General features: G+C 39.7%; 1 protein-coding gene across 1 annotated transcript in view; it reads right to left on the bottom strand.

Moving 5' to 3' along the window:
• The window catches only part of LOC100140503 (alpha-fetoprotein-like), a 50201-nt gene that overhangs the window by 26615 nt on the left and 2883 nt on the right, over positions 1 to 20703 (bottom strand). The window contains 8 exon segments of the mRNA XM_024993594.2: positions 7107 to 7153; positions 7156 to 7195; positions 7198 to 7237; positions 8408 to 8505; positions 14491 to 14506; positions 14508 to 14621; positions 18435 to 18445; positions 19899 to 20099. Coding sequence (XP_024849362.2) covers positions 7107 to 7153; positions 7156 to 7195; positions 7198 to 7237; positions 8408 to 8505; positions 14491 to 14506; positions 14508 to 14621; positions 18435 to 18445; positions 19899 to 20099 — 567 coding nt within the window.

Here is a 20703-nt window from a genome sequence, read left to right as displayed (position 1 = left end):
TGAGTAGGCTCCAGGGGTTGGTAATGGACAGGGAGGCCTGGCGTGCTGCAGTCCATGGAATCACAAAGAGTCAGACACAATTGAGTGACTGAACTGAACTGAACACACACACGCAAATTAGTACGTGTGTATATGAACAAACTAAACTCTACACTTAAGGAACTCACAGGTTTAGTTGGAGAGTTTAAATAATTAAACAACAAAATAATGCATTATAAAATAAATTGTTAGAGAAATATGTGTATTATACTTTGGGTGAGAAAAGAAAGATTGCAATCCCAACTGGATAAGATCAGAGTAAAGACCTTGTATGATTTCAGTCTTGAATGACAAATATAAGTTAGTTGGAAACAAATGGAGAGAAAAAAGCATACTAGAACTATCCATATTGGTCTATAAAGAGTCTTAGACGTGAAGACCATGACATACTTGGGACATGATATTTTAGGATATTTCGAACTTACTGGGAATATTTAGTTGAGATAAAGATCAAGGGATCAGGAGAGAAGGAGAATGTACCGAAAGCCTAGATCTGAGAATGGTAAGTGGAAGCTGCATTATGGGGTCAGGTTGAGATCAATAAGGAGAATGTCTACATTAGTTCGGAGACAAGTCTGCCCTCAGTGGCTTACTAGGATCAAATCTGTTTCAATAAAGTCCTGTTGAAAGGGGAGGCATTGGGCCTGCGGGCAGTAGTTCTGGCAACAAGGCTGGCAAAGGCTCTGTCTTCATCCACCTATAGATTCTTTTTTTTTTTTTTATTTTAATTGGAGGTTAATTACTTTACAATATTGTGTTGGTTTTGCCATACATCAACATGAATCCGCCACGGGTATACACGTGTTCCCCATCCTGAACCCCCCTCCAACCTCCCTCCCCATACCATCCCTCTGGGTCATCCCAGTGCACCAGCCCCAAGCATCCTGTATCATGCATCAAACCTGGACTGGAGTTTCATTTCATATATGATATTACACATGTTTCAATGTCATTCTCCCAAATCAACCCACCCTCTCCATCTCCGTCTCCCACCAAACTGGAGCCTATTATACAGAGTAAAGTAAGCCAGAAAGAAAAACACCAATACAGTATACTAATGCATATATATGTGCCGGGGACCAGCCCCGGCTGATCCAGGGTACTCGAAGGAGAGACGGCGTCGGCGAAGATCAGGAAACAATTGCTTAATTAAACGTTAATTAAGGATATAAAGAGTGATAGAATGAGGATAGCTCAGTAGGAAAATTCAGTGGAGAAAAGAGGCTGAGTAGCTTGGTTTACGCGGGGGACCAATACCCCGCGTAAAACTTCAAGACAAGAAGCTTGCACCACTTACGTAGGCCGCAGGCGTCCTTCCGTTCTCCCGAAGGAGAGGAGACACTGAGGCCTCCCCGGTCGGATCTTAGAAGCCCAGGCAAAATTAGTAAGCTTGGTGGGTTCCGCGCTCCAGATGGAGACTCAGCCAGAGGGAGAGAGAGACATGGGGAGACCAGTATTTCGAGAAACTGATCCCAATTCTTTATTTTCCAGAGTCTGTTTTTATACACTGAGATGTTATACAAAAGTCACGTGGGGACAGCAGTCCTGACTTTTATTAAAGTCAGGTGCTTCACACAAATGTATACAGAGGTCTTAGGGGTGTTACATCATCTTCTGGCCAGGGGGGCCTGCTGACAATTTACGACCCTCTCCTTGTGACAGCGGTCAGTCAACCAGGACACTTATTTCTCCAGGGCTGATTATTCTCAAAACAGACGCCACCCAAATAAAGTTACATTCCTACAGGGTGAGGGTGTAGTGGGTTTTAGTTAAGGAAAGAATTTACTTAGCCTAAGGTCTAACATGATTAATATCAAAGGTTAATACTTATTCCTTCTATATATTCATTAATGTGTGTAAGGGCAGGGGATATGGAGACTTAGCAACAAACGTTGGCTCAACAAATGAAAAACCCTTCACCAACACAATTTCTAATTAGCCCACTATACTTATACTTATAGTTTTCTAACTTCTCTAAAGAACCTGTTTTTAGAGGGTTTAAAGCATCTTGTGCCTCTCACGGTTGGGAGGCTGTGAGCAATCACATGTGGCCGGAGGAGCCTGTCAGGCAGGCTAGAGAACCTTCAGAGGAGTTTGTAGGTTAAAACACTCTTGTCACACCCAAGAGTTTTTATTGACTGGAGCTCTAGGTTAACTCCTTCTCCGAAAGAGGTGGTGGGGGACAGCCCCCCGTAAAGTCAGAGGTGTAGGTAAGAGCACAAAGTAGTAAAGTAGGCAGGCTCTGGTTATGGGGTAGACGCTCGAGGATTTCCAGGGGGACTCCTGAGGCTCGATCCCGCCTTTGCGTATGTCGAGCCTCCTTCCTCATGACCTTTGCCATGGGCGGAGTACCTCACTCTGGCCCCCAACATATATGGAATTTAGAAAGATGGTAATGATAATCCTGTATGTGAGACAGCAAAAGAGACACAGATGTATAGAACAGTCTTTTGGACACCTATAGATTCTAACATTGCCCTCAGATTGGGAGTGTTTTGGCCGGGAGATTTTATAGGCCAGGCCAAATGGCATTGGAAAAGATGCACTGGTAAAGCCCCTGATGCTGTGAAAGACTGAAGGCAAAAGGAGAAGGGGGCAGCAGAGGATGAGATAGTTAGATGGCATCACTGACTCAACGGACATCAATTTGAGCAAACTCCAGGAGCTGGTGAAGAACAGAGGAGCCTGCCATGCTGCAGTCCATGGGGTTGCAAACAGTTGGACATGACTTAGCAACTGACAAAAGAAATGACATAAATCACTTCTGACTCAGTTCAGTTCAGTTCAGTCGCTCAGTTGTGTCCGACTCTTTGCGACCCCATGAATCACAGCATGCCAGGCCTCCCTGTCCATCACCATCTCCCAGAGTTCACTCAGACTCATGTCCATCGAGTCAGTGATGCCATCCAGCCATCTCATCCTCTGTCGTCCCCTTTTCCTCCTGCCCCCAATCCTTCCCAGCATCAGAGTCATTTCCAATGAGTCAACTCTTCGCATGCTCCACCTATTTGTAAGACTGGAATAGTCTTACTCCATTTTCCAAGAACGCTATCTTGGGAAAGAATAATAAATTAAACAATCCTTTTGCAAAACTGATTAATTAAAAGGATAAGGAGGCAGAGTTACATAATTGATGTTTTTAGTTATCCAATAATAATATTGTCAGGCAGAACTCTATTTCTAAATGAGAAAATACTAGTGCAGGAGAAGTTTTAAAGGAAAGTGTATATTTCAAGTCCTGACAAAAATAAGGACAATTGAGTCTCATCATTCACAGTAGTTATTAACACTGAATTTGTGAATATTGAATCATCTGCCCTGGAGGAAATAAAGGATAAAGTTTCTACATGGCCACATGTTCATGAACAAATCAAGACATAACCCTTGTTTTGTGTATGTTTCTGTTTTAAAACTCCTTATTTAATATACAGCAGTCCTCCTATCCCTGTTTACTGCAGGGGAGACACTCCAATATCCCCTAGTGGATGCCTAAAGCTGCAGATAGTACCAAACCTTCTATATTTTTTCCTGTACATGCATACATATGATAAAGTTTAATTTATAAATTAGGCACAGTGAAAGATTAACAAAAGTAACATAATAAAATTATAGCAATATAATGTAATAAAAGTTATGTGAATGTGGTCTCTCTCAAAATACCTAATTGTTCAATTTTAATGCCTTTTCTATCTTAACTAACTAAGCACTTATCATGAACTGTAGCCAAAACTTTGGCAGTTTGATTTGTGACAACAAAACTAACACGAATTTATTTTTCCTTCTTCACAATTTCACAGATAAAAGATTTGTTCTTACCATAGATCTGGGTGACCTCAGCATGTGATTTTTTTTCTTTCCCTATTAAGGAGAACTTTCACCTTTCCACCTAAAGGATGCACTTTACAGCTTCTCTTTGGCCAGCATCACTATGCTTATGCACTAAGGTCAATGTGTGACTTGAACCCAATCACCATGATCCCAGGGCAGCCAATCTGGTGACCTATATAACTATCATGACTAATCCACAGGAAACGCTAGACAAAGAGATGATTCACATCCCAGATGAGATGGAACAAGATGGCACAAGATTTCATCTTGCTGATCAGAATGGTGCATAATTTAAATCTTAGGAATTATTTTTGAATTTTTCTGTTTACTATTTTCAGATGGAAGTTGACTATGGTTAACTGAAACCTTAGGAAGCAAAGCAAGAAGTAAGGGGGACTACTGAGTATTGGCAATTTATTCACATTGAACTCACAGCCACTAACACTGTTACTCATGCATGAACAAAGCTTATCTAAAATACATAGTCTTTCTTCAAGGCACAACACAGCTTCTTGTGCTTAGGAACACTGGGCAATTCTTCAGTATTATATGCAGGGCCATTTTAAACAGCTACATCATCAACAAAAATGCAGAAAACATGGCATTAAGTGAACATTTCTTTACAGCACAAGAGCTACAATGGGAAGGCAGAGAGCATCGCCTTGTTCTATTGCAGCTGGAAACATGTGCATCAGACAACTTAAATTTCCACTGCTTTGAACATGCATAAGTTTCTGGGAATGACCACAGAGTGCTGTGAGTATTGATTTCGGGGTTACAAAAAAATTTTGGCATGTAGGTGAATTCACAAGGACAGAATTCATGAATAATGAAGATTAGCTGAGAAAACATTTAAATGAATCCATAACAGAAGAAATGGAGAAGCTGTCACACCAGGTTATATCTCTATCCCTGTTCCAGCTTCACAGACAAACCCTCACAAAATAGATAGGTTACAGTAATATTTATTTCAGAGAATTCAAAAGGAAAAAAATTCTAATCCATTTCTTAGAAGTGAGCATAACTGGATACCAAAACCTGATCAAGTATGTGCCAAAAAAGAAAGTTCCAGATCCAGTTCACATTTAAACATAAATGCAAAAATTTGACTTATATATGTATAATATACATAGAGAAAGGCAGAGAGAGAGAGAAAGGCTAGAGATGGAGTAAAATAAGATTGACTTGAGCAATGTAAAGATGGGCAAAAATTAATAAATCTTTTAAGATAATTTACCAATGGATAAGTCAAACAATATAAATCAAATGATCATCTTTAGGAGATAAAAGAATATTTACTAATGTTCAGAATCCACCCTAATTAAAACAAAGCAAAATGACCTCTAAAAAAGGATGAAAAATTACATGTAAACAATTTCTTTGTGAGGCCAATAACTCTAAACCTATTACCTTTATAGTCTGGAATATGGCAGGTGCCAGAAGTAACCATAGTTATTTTATATTGGTTAGAATACTAGCCAATACTATTAAATAACTGGAGATCGTTCTAGCACATCTGTCACGTGGTTTCAGCAGTTTAGTCACTAAGTCATGTCTGACTCTTGTGATCCCATTAACTGTAGCCCACCAGGCTCCTCTGTCCATGGGATTTCCCAGGCAAGAATACTGGACTGGGAGAAGGAACCCATTTCCTTCTCCAGGGGGTCTTTCTGACCCAGGAATTGAACCCAGGCTTCCTGCATTGCAGGCAGATTCTTTACTGATGGAGCTATGAGGGAATCCCATGTCTGTCACAGTATAGACTATAATGGAAGCTGTTCTAGAGTTACCAATTTGGAATAGGTATTGTTTATGTGTTAAAGGATTTAAGCAATTTTGTCTTGTTTTAACAACCGTGGATAGGCCTCAAAGTTCCCTGTAATTTCCCCCCAAATTCACATAATCTTCATGCAGACAGAAGTCTGAGAGCCTATCCTGAAGAGCCAGCAGGACTTCTAAGTGGACAGGACAGTATTCCTTCCAGTATCAGTTGAGATTCTTGACATTCAGAAACTACTCCAAGGAACAACTTCACATTGCCTATCTCCAGGATGGAATTCACAGTGGCAGCCACCGCCTTTACAACTGGTCAAGATGAACATGTCACTGACCTCAGCAAGTAATGGCCAACTGCAACAGCTGCCAAGGAAAAGCTATGGCCTTAGCCCAACTCTCTGTTCTGGCAAAGTAAATATTTGAGGACTAAGAATTCTAGGATTCTATTGAGTGTTCTAGTCAATGATTTTTCTATTTTAACTACAGTTGTTACCCACATCCCTTAATCTGTTGTGTGCCTGTGTGCTTCAGTTGTGTCAGACTCTCTGTGACCCCATAGACTATAGCCCGCCAGGCTCCTCTGTCCGTGGGATTATCCAGCCTAGAATACTAGAGTGGGTCGCCATGCCCTCCTCCAGAGGATCTTCCTGCCCCAGGGATTGGACCCACATCTTCATCTCCTGCATTGCAGGCAGATTCTTTCCCCACTGAACAACCCAGGAATCTGTTGTGTAATGGGACTAAAATGGTTGGAGGTGGGGCTTCCTGCTCTTAAGAGAAAAGGATTTCTCTCTGAAATCATGTTATTCTTACTTTGCTTCTGCTTTATTTTTTAATTGTGATGAAAACTATTAGTTTTCAAACTTGTAGAATGGATAGGAACATGACTTGTATATGATTGTAATTTACTAAACCCTTATTGGGTTTTTAACAGCTACAATATTTTCCTTCTCTGGGGTTTCGAGACTTTATATTCAAACCTGGGGCAGATAATTCTATGTTGCCCATGCCCCAGCCCTTGCCTCTTGTTGCCATATCTTTGTTTTGGTGGTTTCTTCTTCCCTCCAGGCTGATATGGCCTCAGGGTATAGTTTGCAATTATAGGACTTGCTAGAGATTCAAAGATGAATGAAATACAATCACAATTTGGGAGGAAATTAACAGTCAATTCTAAAAATTTAAGAATAAAATAATAAAGTAAAGTAAGACAGATTGAGGAAGGAGGGAAAGGGAGGGAAGAAGGGTGAGGGAGGGAGGGAAAGAAAGAAAGAAAAAAATGTTGCATGAGAAGAGAAAAGAGAGGAGACATCATTCTACTGGTAATACTAAGAAGTAATAATTGCTCTTTAATATTTATTATATACCATATTTACATGGTATATATTATATTATATTTATAAATATCTATAATATTTATTTAAGAAATAAGTTGAGATGAGTTTTAAGAAAAGAGAAAATCTTACCCTGCCAAGTACACACACTACTGCATTTCCTTCACAGCATATCTGAGCAAATTTTTAATATCCATGGACGGCTTGGCAATTTCAGAAAAAAATTAGCTTTAGGTAGCTTTTTAGTCAACAGAACCAATTCCCTGGGGGGAGAAAAGTGCATTTTTTTATTTTTTGGATTCAATTCTTTCTAAAATTAGTTCTAGTTCAATGAGTAATCAAAAGAATAGAACTACATTTGCAAACGTAGGATGAAGATAGTTGCATATTATGTTTTCTATTTCTTCAGTGATAGAATCCAGAGCCATACAAAAATCTAAGTCACAAAATGAAAATTATTCAGTTCATAATCGTGTAAGTACGGTCATTGTCATTACTCAGATTATTGCTTAAAGAAGTTGAGTTGCTTGGACAAGTACTTTGGGAATTTATCTGACCTATTTCCAAATAAAATTCTTTTCCATAAAGACATTAATTATAAAAGGTTTGGTTCTCCCTTGCCCCTCTCTGTTGACAACTGAACAACATCCCTGAGAGTTTTTTTGTTCTGTTGTCCTTTAGTCACTAAGCTATGTCCAATTCTTTTGTGACCCCATGGACTGTAGCTTGCCAGGTCCTTCTGTCCATGGGATTTCCCAGGCAAGAATACTGGAGTGGGTTGCCATTCCTTCCTGACCCAGAGATCGAACCTCGTCTCCTACTTGGCAGGAGGATTCTTTACCAATGAACCATGAAAATTAGGCTTGCCTTATAAGAACTGAGCTTCCAGGCAATGCGATATTGTCCTAAAATGGGTAAGAAGGTAATATAAGGAAGACGCATGCATTCAGGGGTAAACAGAAACCAAATCTGGGCCAAGAAAGAGACACGTTGAGTGACATCAAATTCTCCTCCCACTCCACACTCCTCTATCCCCACCCCAAAAAACACCACTCAATTTTTCTGTTTTTTGTGACATTAGAGCCAAAATCTTTCTTATCTTCCAAGAGAAAAATACCTTTTGTCCTCCAGCCTTAACCATACAGAACAACAAAGGGTATGAATCTGAATAACAAGAATCTTTTGTACACTGGAGAAGAGCCTTAAAAATTTGAGCTGCTGGAAGATATTTAGACAGGAGACAGTGAGTGGAGACGAGGACTGCAATGTGCAGCATAGCCCAGGGTGCCCTGTTGAATAGCCAAGTAGCCCACCTGTAGAGAAAGGAACCAGGTTTGTGCTGAGAGACATTAGTGAACAAAAGATAGATGATATTTCAATGAGTTCAATTAATCCAAAGCAGCAAAGTCCACAAATCTAAGTAAGTAACTTACACAGCTGTTGCTACCTTGTGGTTGAATCTAATCCCAATTTCATATAAATGGTGATGCCTCAAAGATATTTCTCTAACATACTTTCTGATGGGTTCCAGCTGTAATTAGAAAAATGACTCATCAAAGAACTATGGTAATAACTGAAAAAGTTCACCTCATGGTTAGTAAAGAACAGAAAAAAAAAAAATCATATATCTTCTCAAAATTAGAAAGTTTTAATTGTCTTATCTATGAGACCAAATGTAAAAGCATAATTTAGTGAAGGTTTTGTTTTCTTGTTGTTGTTTTTTGGGTTTGTTTGTTTTTTACAAAATAGCACTCACTTCTCCAGAGATCGCTTGTCCCTTAACTTTTAGACATTTGATGTATAAATGAGAACAAGACAGTGAACAAACAAGAATCCAGAGAGCCGATAGAATAAATTTCAATAATGTCTTACAGTTGTATTTAGGTTTTATTCAAGTTACTAACCCTGTCATCTTGAGCATGTCTTTAAATGCTTACTGCCGAGGTCCAGCCCCGGCTGATCCAGGGTATTCGACGGCCTAGGCGACTATTTATATGCTAATTAGAGATATAAGAGTAATAGAATGAGGATAGCTCAGTAAGAAAATTCAGTGGAGAAAAGAGGCTGAGTAGCTTGGTTTACGCGGGAGACCAATGAAACTTCAAGACAAGAAATTTGCACCACTTACGTAGGCCGCAGGCGCCCTCTCGAATAGCGGAAGGTGCCCCACCCTAGACACCTTCTCGAGTGGGTCTTAGAAGCCCAGGCATAATTAGTAAGCGTGGTGGGTTCCACGCTCCAGATGGAGACTCAGCTGGAAGTTAAAGGGAAGAATGACATGGGGAGACCAAGCGTTGGTGAGCAAGGCCCGTAGCTTTATTTTCAACAGGGGTTTTTATACCCTAAGTTACACATAGAGGATAATAGGGGATGCAAAGTCAGCAGTCTTTGATTCTTATCAAAAACCAGGGTTTCTTTCCTGCAAATTTATCGTATACAAATGGTTTAGGTGATTTACATCATCTTCTGGCCAGAAGGCCTACTAACATTTTATGACTCTTGACAAGAACTTATCAACAAAGACTTATTTTCTCTAAGAGTAATTATTTAAAGGTTTGGCGCCATCTTCCGAAGATAAAATTGCATTCCTATAGGGCGGATGTGTAATGGGTTTACAACAAAGGAAAGAATTTATTACCTTAAGGGTCTAAAGTTACTAACACCAAGGCCACTACTTATTTTTTCTACATACCAAATTTTTAATTAATACACATTCAAGGATACAATTCAAGGGATGTGAAAACTTGGCAACAAGCATTGACTCATCAATGAAATCCTTTACTAGTCTTATTCTGACAGTTTGTAACTCTCTGAGAGGCTCTAAGCTATTTGAATATCTTAAGCTTCCCATGCCTCTCCAGGCTGGGAGACTGTAAACAATCGTATGCATAGCTGTAGGAGTCCAGGTAAACTTGTCAGGCGAGTTAGAGATCCATCTGAGGGGTTTGGATTTAAACACTCCTAATTGCCCAGGAACTTTATTAATTGGAGCTGTAAGTTAACTCTTTGACAGAGAGAGCGAGATGGTGGTAGGGGACAGCCCCCAGTAAAGTCAGAGGTGAGAGCACAAAGCAACAAAGTAGGCAGACTCTGGTTTTTTGGGGGGTAGATGCTCGAGAATATCCAGGCGGACTCCTGAGGCTCGATCCCGCCTTTGCGTATGCCGAGCCTCCTTCCTCATGACCTTTGTCACGAGTGGAATGCCTCACCGGCTCCCGGCAGCTTACTATAATATATGCTCCAGTTTTGCAATATAAATTAACAGAGTCCCCCAAAATCTTCATATTCTTTAACTCAGAATTTGGACTTTTGAAACTCTATTCCTTTCTGAATAAACAAAAATATAATTATGCAAAAAGAAGAACATGTATGCCTTGCTATGGCAGCAAAATTTTGGAGACAAAATGTCTCAAAAGAATAGAGATGCCTAAGTGAATAATGGCACATTATTCTTGAAAAGATGTACACTTTTAATGTAAAGTACATATGTTTAAGTTTCTATTCAAAACTGTATATTCAATTTGGTCACAAGAATGTACAAAATAAAACCTGTGAATGAAAAAAAAATGAAAATAAATATACTGAAATTAATATCTCTGTGTGGTGAGAATATAAGTAACATTTAAACATTTCAGATAGCTCTATATATTGACTTAAAACATTATATTGACCATATATTAATTTTACTTTGGGTAACAATATCTTGCTATGCTATGCTAAGTCACTTCAGTCGTGTCCAACTCTGTGTGACCCCATAGACGGCAGCCCACCAGGCTCCCCTGTCCCAGGGATTCTCCAGGCAAGAACACTGGAGTGGGTTGCCATTTCCTTCTCCAATGCATGAAAGTGAAAAGTGAAAGTGAAGTCGCTCGGTCGTGTCCGACTCTTAGCGACTCCATGGACTGCAGCCTACCAGGTTCCACCGTCCATGGGATTTTCCAGGCAAGAGTACTGGACTGGGGTGCCATCACCTTCTCCGTTAACAATATCTTACAATGCTTTTTTAAAGAACAAATCCAGGTTCGATGCACGATGCTGGATGCTTGGGGCTGGTGCACTGGGATGGCCCAGAGGGAGGGTATGGGGAGGGAGGAGGGAGGAGGGTTCAGGATGGGGAGCATGGGTATACCTGTGGCATATTCATTTCGATGTTGGGCAAAACTAATACAATATTGTAAACTTTAAAAATAAAATAAAAATTAAAAAAAAATAAAGAACAAATTAAAAAATGGATACAGAGGCAATATTCAAACACAAATCTGGCACTATGATAATATTTATACTTTATAATTAATTATAAGTATAATTATTATTTTATTTTTATTTGTTGTGTTGCACTTATTTGAAATCAAATACAAATAAGGTTATTCTCTTCTTCACAAGAGAGTCTGTGAAGGTTTAACTCATAAAGCACATTCTGTGATCACAGACATCACTTTAACATGATTGACTATGCAGTCTTCTCTGGGTAAGGACTAAGAACTCCTGGGAACAGACATTCTGGAGGCAAACAGGACTGTAACCATCATAGAGCAAGGGAGAGGAGAAAAAAACTTAACTAATTCAAAAGCACCTGCTTATGCTTAACATAGCTGGACCTAGAGATTATTGTACAAAGTGAAGTCAAGTCAGACAGAGAAAGACGAATATATGACATTGCTTATATGTGTAATCCGAATTAGTGGTACAAATGAATTTATTTATAAAACAGAAATAGAGTCACAGATATAGAAAACAAACTTATGGCTACCAACAGGGAAAGTAGAAGGGAGGGATACATTTATTGGGAGATTGAGACTGACATATACACACTACTATATATAAACTGGGCTTCCTTGGTGGCTCAGAGGTTAAAGCGTCTGCCTGCAGTGCAGGGTCCTGGGTTTGATCCCTGAGTCAGGAAGATCCCCTGGAGAAGGAAATGGCAACCCACTCCAGTATTCTTGCCTGGAGAATCCCGTGGACAGAGGAGCCTGGTGGGCTACAGTCCACGGGGTCGCAAAGAATCAGGCACGACTGAGCGAGCAACTTAACTATATATAAACTAGATAACTAATAAGGCCCTAGTGTATAGCACAGGGAACTCTACTCAATACTGTGTAAAGACTTTTATGGGGGTAGAATCTAAAAGAGTCGGTCTATGTATATGTATAACTAATTAACTTTGCTATACAGCAGAACTAAAAAGAGGAACTAAAAAGCCTCTTGATGAAAGTGAAAGTAGAGAGTAAAAAAGTTGGCTTAAAGCTCAACATTCAGAAAACGAAGCTCATGGCATCCGGTCCCATCACTTCATGGGAAATAGATGGGGAAACAGTGGAAACAGGGACAGACTTTATTTTTGGGGGCTCCAAAATCACTGCAGATGGTGACTGCAGCCAAGAAATTAAAAGACACTTACTCCTTGGAAGGAAAGTTATGACCAACCTAGATAGCATATTCAAAAGCAGAAACATTACTTTGCCAACAAAGGTCCATCTAGTCAAGGATATGGTTTTTCCTGTGGTCAGGTATGGATGTGAGAGTTGGACTGTGAAGATGGCTGAGTGCCAAAGAATTGACTCTTTTGAACTGTGGTGTTGGAGAAGACTCTTGAGAGTCCCTTGGACTGCAAGGAGATCCAACCAGTCCATTCTGAAGGAGATCAGCCCTGGGATTTCTTTGGAAGGAATGATGCTAAAGCTGAAACTCCAGTACTTTGGCCACCTCATGCAAGGAGTTGACTCATTGGAAAAGACTCTGATGCTGGGAGGGATTGGGGGTAGGAGGAGAAGGGGACGACAGAGGATGAGATGGCTGGATGGCATTACTGACTTGATGGACGTGAGTCTGAGTGAACTGCAGGAGTTGGTGATGGACAGGGAGGCCTCGTATGCTGTGATTCATGGGGTCGCAAAGAGTCGGACATGACTGAGCAATTGAATTGAACTGAACTGATACAGCAGAAAGTAACATAACATTATAAATCAACTATACGCCAATAAAATTTTTTTTAAATTATAAGGGCATATTATACATTAAGGAAAAATTTCCTCTGAAAAGCGTTAAAATTAAGAAAACTTTGTAACAAATTAGCTGAAAAAACTAAAGTCATGAAAAAGTTCATTCTTCCAAAATGCCTGGTAATAAAACATAAGTCTACACAATCACTTGTTTTTGTTGTTTTTAATAATATGAAACCAAAAGGAGGAAAAAAAAAAAAACTGTCCTGCTTAGGAATTCAGAATTTGCTTCTGAAGGAACTGGAGTTAACTCCAGTTCCAGGGGAAGAATGGAAGAGAGGTAAGAAATATACGTGTGTGTGTGTGTGTGTGTGTGTGTGTAGCTTTAAAGAAAACTATGATTATTGCATACTTAGTATATGCTAGAGACTCTTTAGATACATTATTTAGTTTCTAACACAAGGTAGAAAATAAGGAGCTCAATAGGAGAAACATAGTTAAAGGAATAGAGAAATAAGGGTTGAGAGGATTATGAGAGAAATTCTCACTGAAGAGATCAAAGAAAACAGCAAGAAAACGGTGGTACTACACTGATTATCAAACTACTATTTATTTCAGCGTGACCTTCAAAAAATCCATCTGGTGTACCTTCTTAAGACAGTTGAAGGGAAAAAAAAAAAAAAAAGACAGTTGAAGGGGACGACAGAGGATGAGATGGTTGGATGGCATCACTGACTCGATGGATGTGAGTCTCAGTGAACTCCGGGAGTTGGTGATGGACAGGGAGGCCTGGCGTGCTGCGATTCATGGGGTCGCAAAGAGTCGGACACGACTGAGCGACTGATCTGATCTGATCTGATCTGATCCAGAACCTTTAATGAGCATACATTAAAAAGTACTTTTATCATGGAACTAATCACTGATTTACGTCTATTCAACGAAGGAGAAAAGGCTATCTGGTTAAAATTAAATGTGTGGCTAACAGTATTTTCCAGGGTTAGCTAAAATAGTCTTCTATCTCATGTTTTTCTTACAATGAGCTTTTGTTACAGTGTATTTACTTTCTCCTTCAAAGTTTTGTGGCATTTCAGCCAATAGAGTATAATAAGGGTAAATTTTGAGACTTGGTCATTAAAGGCCATACAACTTCTGCTTTATCCATAAGAATACGCATTCTTGAGACTCTGGCCATATGTTAGCAGTCCAGCTACCCTCGGGCTGCCACGCTGTGAGGAAGCCCAAGCCAGACAAATCAGTGACACCATTTAATTTATTATTAAATAAGGTAATATGAGAAGAAGGAGATGTTGGGGTGTTTTGCTATGCAGAAATAATAATTGAAGTATTAAATATGTATTATGAAGTGATATTTGTGCTGGATCATGCTTCTCAAATTTTGAGGACTATATGAATGGCCTGAGTATCTTGTTAAAATGATGTCTTATTCAGCAGGTCTGGAGAAGAGCTTCATTCTGAATCTTTACAAGCTGCAAGGTGATTCACATGCTGCCAGTCCACAGTCCTCACTTAGCATAACAAGTTCCTAAATAACAGTTGACATATAAATAGTTTACCTTTGTCTGGAAGCATTGTCTTATTTTCTTCATGGCAACATGACTGAACAGCTGTTTCATAGCAAACAGACATGGTTAAAATAGTGGGTCCATACAAGAATGGGTGCTTCCTAGAAGTTTCATAAATGTATCTATAATTTGACAAATGCAAAGTCATAATAATGGAATTATTATGGAATAATATAATTTGGAATTCAAGAACATGTTCTGACACTGTTTCTTAAGAACTTATGATTCATTTAGTTTTGTTGACCTGAAACTTCTAGAATTTCATGGTAACAGAAATGGGATACCACTACACTTAAATGTATCAAAGGTTCACAACAGACAGGTCATTGTGAGGTTAGATAGCGCCCAAGAAGTAATCCACTGTATTTTTTGGGCCAGTGAGAAAAGGAAATCACCAATTAAAAGTGTTCATTTTTATATAAGTAGTAAAAGTAGAAAGTTCAATAGTCTAAACTGATTGTAAATGGAGGATAGTACAGCTGGTAAAGGGGAACTAAATTTAGAAATTATTTGTGGGTGAAGAGGAATCTTTCAAGATCATCTGTAAGTTCTTTCTAGACTACAAAAGTTTATGCCATTGTCCTCCAAGATGTCTCACTCAATATTTGGGTTTATGACTAAATCTGAGTATTAATTTGCTTCTCAAATTCATTCTTTTCTCTTTTTTTATATTTTTTAGGTCCCATTTTGTAAAATGTAGGATCGTAGTTCCCCAACAGGAATCGAACCAACGCCCACTGCATTGGGAGTTCAGAGTCTCAATCACCACATAGAGCTTGCGTGCTTGCTAAGCCACTTCAGTCATGTCCGACTCTGCATCCCTATGGACTGTAGCCCTCCAGGCTCCTCTGTCCATGGGATTCTGCAGGCAAGAACACTGGAGTGGGTTGCCATGCCCTTCTCCAGGGAATCTTCTTGACCCAGGGACAGAACCTATGTCTCTTATTTCTCCTGCATTGGAGGGTGGGTTCTTTACCTCTACCACAACCTGGAAACCCCAGACCACCAGGGAAGTCCCTCTCAAATTCATTCTTTACACTCACTATGGAGCCTGGGCACCAGGCCTGCCTTTCACTTATCATCATATCTCCTCACACTATTCCACAAAGCTTGCTCAAATTACTTACTCCCCACCCCTCCTCTCACACACAAATACCCAATGAAGGTTGACATTGCAGACAAAAACTGGCTTAAGGCTCAAACAAATCCATTTTCTCTTATAATCACAGGAAAGTTTCTTTTCAAGCCTCCCTTGCAGTTAAGTGGGAACATGTAACTGAGTTCTAATCAATGAAATATGAATAAACATGCCATATACCACTTCTAGGCTTGGCTGTTAATTACTTTGCACAGTTCTTTGTTCTCTTTCTTTTTCGAAGTAAACTTTGGAACACATGCTCCAGGTGGTATAGTTCCAAAATAGAAGCAACTTTCATTTCTGAGTTACTTCATAGAGGAAAGTTGTCAGGAGCTGAGCTGAGTTGAGCTGGAGAAGGCTGAGAGGCCAAGTGCCAGAGCAGCCAATTAAGACAAAAGCCAAAATGAAAGTAAAGTCAGACTTTATTTATTTTCAGGGATAGTATATTCAAAGGGGGCTTCCCAGGTGGCTCAGTGAGAAAGAATCTGCCTACAATGTAGGGGATGTGGGTTTGATCGCTGGGTCAGGAAGATCCCCTAGAGAGGGGAATGGCTACCCACTCCAGTATTCTTGTCTGAGAAATCCCATGGACAGAGGAGCCTGGTGAGGTTCAGCCCATGGAGTCACAAAAGAGTCATTCACAGCTTAGCGACTAAACAACAACTTAAGCGAAAGGAGAGAAAATGGTATTCTCCCCACAACCTTCACCCCAGACTCAACCTGCTTACTCTTGAAAGTTTAATCAACAGATTTGTTTCATTTCAGCAAGGTTTCTTAAGCCTAACTTGTAGGGGGAAAAAAAAGCAGAATTTATATTATTAAGATATAATTGCCACTCAAGAAAAGGCAAAATTCTTGGCCAATAGGAAATCTCAATAAAGTCATTCGGTATCTTTGCTTTCTATTGGGTACTAAGCTAAACTAAGAAAGATCTTCACAACCCAGATAATCACAAAGGTGTGATCACTGACCTAGAGCCGGATATCCTGGAATGAGAAGTCAAGTGGGCCTTAGAAAGCATCACAATGAACAAAGCTAGTGGAGGTGATGGAATTCCAGTGGAGCTCTTTCAAATCCTGAAAGATGATGCTGTGAAAGTGCTGCACTCAATATGCCAGCAAATTTGGAAAACTCAGCAGTGGCCACAGGACTGGAAAAGGTCAGTTTTCATTCCAATCCCAAAGAAAGGCAATGCCAAAGAATGCTCAGACTACTGCACAATTACACTCATTTCACACTCTTGTTAAACTAATGCTCAAAATTCTCCAAGCCAGGCTTCAGCAATACGTGAACTGTGAACTTCCAGATGTTCAAGCTGGTTTTAGAAAAGGCAGAGGAACCAGAGATCAAACTGCCAACATCCGCTGGATCATTGAAAAAGCAAGCGTCCCAGAAACTCTCTTGCTGTATTGAATACTTCTGCTGTATCGACTATGCCAAAGCCTTTGACTGTGTGGATCACAATAAACAGTGGAAAATTCTTCAAGAGATGGGAATACCAGACCACCTGACCTGACTCTTGAGAAACTTATATGCTGGTCAGGAAGCAACAGTTAAAACTGGACGTGGAACAACAGACTGGTTCCAAATAGGAAAAGGAGTACATCAAGGCTGTATATTGTCACCCTGCTTATTTAACTTATATGCAGAGTACATCATGAGAAACGCTGGGCTGGAAGAAGCAGAAGCTGGAATCAAGATTGCCGGGAAAAACATCAATAACCTCAGACATGCAGATGACACCACCCTTATGGCAGAAAGTGAAGAGGAACTAAAAAGCCTCTTGATGAAAGTGAAAGAGGAGAGTGAAAAAGTTGGCTTAAAGCTCAACATTCAGAAAACTAAGATCATGGCACATGGTCCCATCACTTCATGGGAAATAGATGGGGAAACAGTGGAAACAATGTCAGACTTTATTTTGGGGGGCTCCAAAATCACTGCAGATGGTGACTGCAGCCATGAAATAAAAACGCTTACTCCTTGGAAGGAAAGTTACGACCAACCTAGATAGCATACTCAAAAGCAGAGACATTACTTTGCCAACAAAGGTCCGTCTAGTCAAGGCTATGGTTTTTCCAGTGGTCATAGGGATGTGAGAGTTGGACTGTGAAGAAAGCTGAGCACCAAAGAATTGATACTTTTGAACTGTGGTGTTGGAGAAGACTCTTGAGAGTCCCTTGGACTGCAAGGAGATCCAACCAATCCATTCTAAAGATCCGTCCTGGGTGTAGAGTGATGCTAAAGCTGAAACTCCAGTACTTTGGCCACCTCATGCGAAGCGTTGACTCATTGGTAAAGACTCTGATGCTGGGAGGGATTGGGGGCAGGAGGAGAAGGGGACGACAGAAGATGAGATGACTGGATGGCATCATAGACTCAATGGACATGGGTTTGGGTGAACTCTGGGAGTTGGTGATGGACAGGGAGGCCTGGCATGCTGCGATTCATGGGGTCGCAAAGAGTCGGACACAACTGAGCAACTGATTTGAACTGAACTTAGTTCCTTTCAAGAATTTTCAGTACCAACCAATCTAATTTCAAATCTCCAAAGGCAAAGTTGAACTTTGTATGAGGAAAAAATTTTCTAATAATCAGAGCCATTTAAAAATATAATATAAGGTCCTATTGTAAAGTAACACAGAGTTACACTTGATTGGTAGTTGGGTACTAAAGTAAGATATATAATAAAATTTTACCATGATCAAAACTGTTTTTGAAAACTCCTTAGATAATCCAAATGTACAAGAAAGTATACATGTATAATATACTATCTTTTGATAAGGCCAAAATAGCTGACTTTTCCTCCAGCTTTGATATAAGTTACTGTTTCTTTGATTGAGAATTAAACAAAATTGTTGGCTTATAATATGAACCAGGTAATCAGAAAATTATTTTCCCCTGAATATGTATAGCTGTATGCACTTAAGTTAAATTAGCATATAAAATAACTCCTCAATACTGACTTTGGAGAAGGAAATGGCAACCCACTCCAATACTCTTGCCTGGAAAATCCCATGGATAGAGGAGTCAAGAGGACTACAGTCCATGGTGTTGCAAAGAGTCAGACACGACTTATTGGCTAAACAACAACAGTAACTGATTTAATTCTAAATGTTCAAGAAGAGATTAGATTCACTGCCTGAGTGTTAGTTAGGTTTTATAATCTCTGAATGTTCAACCCAAACCTGATTTTATAGCTCTCACCTCGAATGGCTAGTGAATAGGTAGCCAAGCTCATATTTAGTTTCTCATTTGGTTGCCCCTCGTGTCAGGCAAGTTAGAACTTGTCCAACCCGCTGTCCCTTAGTCCTTTCACCCTAAGTTACTGGGACATTTAAGTTCTTCTTGAAGGCTCAGTAACTCCTGGGGGATTTCTGCCTCTGGATGGTGAAATTAAAGGTGTTTACATTGTTCAGCATCAAGTCGTTCATTCATTTCTGGTGTAGAGTTTAATGTCTAAAATCTGAAATTGTGAATAATAGGATCAGCACCATGCTTCCTGCACTGTATCCAGCACTCAGATCCTTCCTTTATTCCTGGTGTCTGTCTGTCTTGACCAAATGACCAGAACTGCATTCCTTGAGAACGGAAGCTTTGTACTTCTCCTGTCATTTTTGTCTCTCTCGGTATTGGTTTCCTGCCTCTGAACCCCAGATACTTTCTTGTAAGTCTCTAAAGATAGACATCTATGCTAACTAAGACACCAAAATATGAGCACACCTACCCATGGGCTATAACGCTATCCACTGTAGGCAAGAATTATAGAATCAGAGTTCTTGAAAACTGATCTCTGTCCAATCTACCCTTATTGTTTATTCCTAGGTTCCCAATGACAGAGTCTATGCCTGTCAGATATCCCTCCTGTTATACCTCGGTGAACCTCCCAGGTACTGGCCCCTTGCCTAAGCTGTTACCTGCGCTCTATTCCCAATACTCTGCCTATTATGCTTTGCCTACTAGATCGTCGTTTTCAACATCATTTGCTACTGGTCTGAGCAATCTAACCCTTAAGGAGGTGGGTCCTTTTCAGATCCTAGTCATTTTTAGTGTTTCATGACAGACATTTTCATGCCCTCCAGGGTTCGCTAAGGCCATTGTCATTCTGAAGGAAAAAAATAAATTGTAGCTCAAATTTTTACTTTATTTTTATATAATAAAGCATTGTGTACTCAGAGGTTTTATCTAAAAATCTCTCTTCAAAATTAGAAAATACTCTTTTTCAAAGACGTGGCAAGGAAAGGTGACTTACCTGTCTTTTCACTAGCACTTGACTCTCTTTGCCCATCTCACAGATCTGCTCAGGATTTGAAATCTGGAATATTTCACTGTAACCTGCATCATCCTTTTTGTGTAATAGGAAACACTTATGTCTTGCTGTCTTATTTATATTGCAACAGTCAGAAAACACACGCTTGTCAGCCATTCTTTCGTTATTGCAAATATGCTGTAGGAAGGTAGCCATCTGTAGAAGGAAATAATAACATGAGGGTAGGCACGTATGGTTCACATTCCTAACCATAGAAAAGTTCAGGAATTATAAAGAAAGGCAACTGAATGTATAATCTTATACTCCATATCCAGTAGTCCTTGGACATAGCTCTTTTGAGCAAAAGTCTTTTAAAAGGTTGTTAAGTCTCATGTGCTAGACATTGGCCAAATAGAATTTATCATTCTCTCCCTACTTATATAAGTGTTTCATTTTCATACAGCTGAGAGGTATTAAAATAAGCATAAGCCAAAATGGCCAGGGCCTAAAGAAATCAAGGAATTTTTAATAAGAATTATCCACCAAGAAATATGTGATGGCTTGCTTTCCTTGTTTCATGATGGCTTTTAGTTGGTTTCCATGGGGACTTATTTTAAAAATTGAGCTCTAAGGCAATGTGTATTCAGTGTCAAATATTCTAACAGAAATGTAATGATTCAGTTTTCAAATGCCTTTGGATGGCAGTAAATGTGTGGGATGCTATAAACCTCAAATGGCATTCCAGATTTAGGGGATAAAGTCAGAAAAAGGTCATCTCTTGAAGTAGAACTAAGAAGAAATCACTGTACAATAAGTGCAG

This window comes from Bos taurus, chromosome 6 (assembly GCF_002263795.3).
Source record: "Bos taurus isolate L1 Dominette 01449 registration number 42190680 breed Hereford chromosome 6, ARS-UCD2.0, whole genome shotgun sequence".
Lineage (NCBI taxonomy): Eukaryota > Metazoa > Chordata > Mammalia > Artiodactyla > Bovidae > Bos > Bos taurus.
Note: the sequence above shows the minus strand (reverse complement) of the source record. Positions and strands in the feature narration are given on the sequence as shown.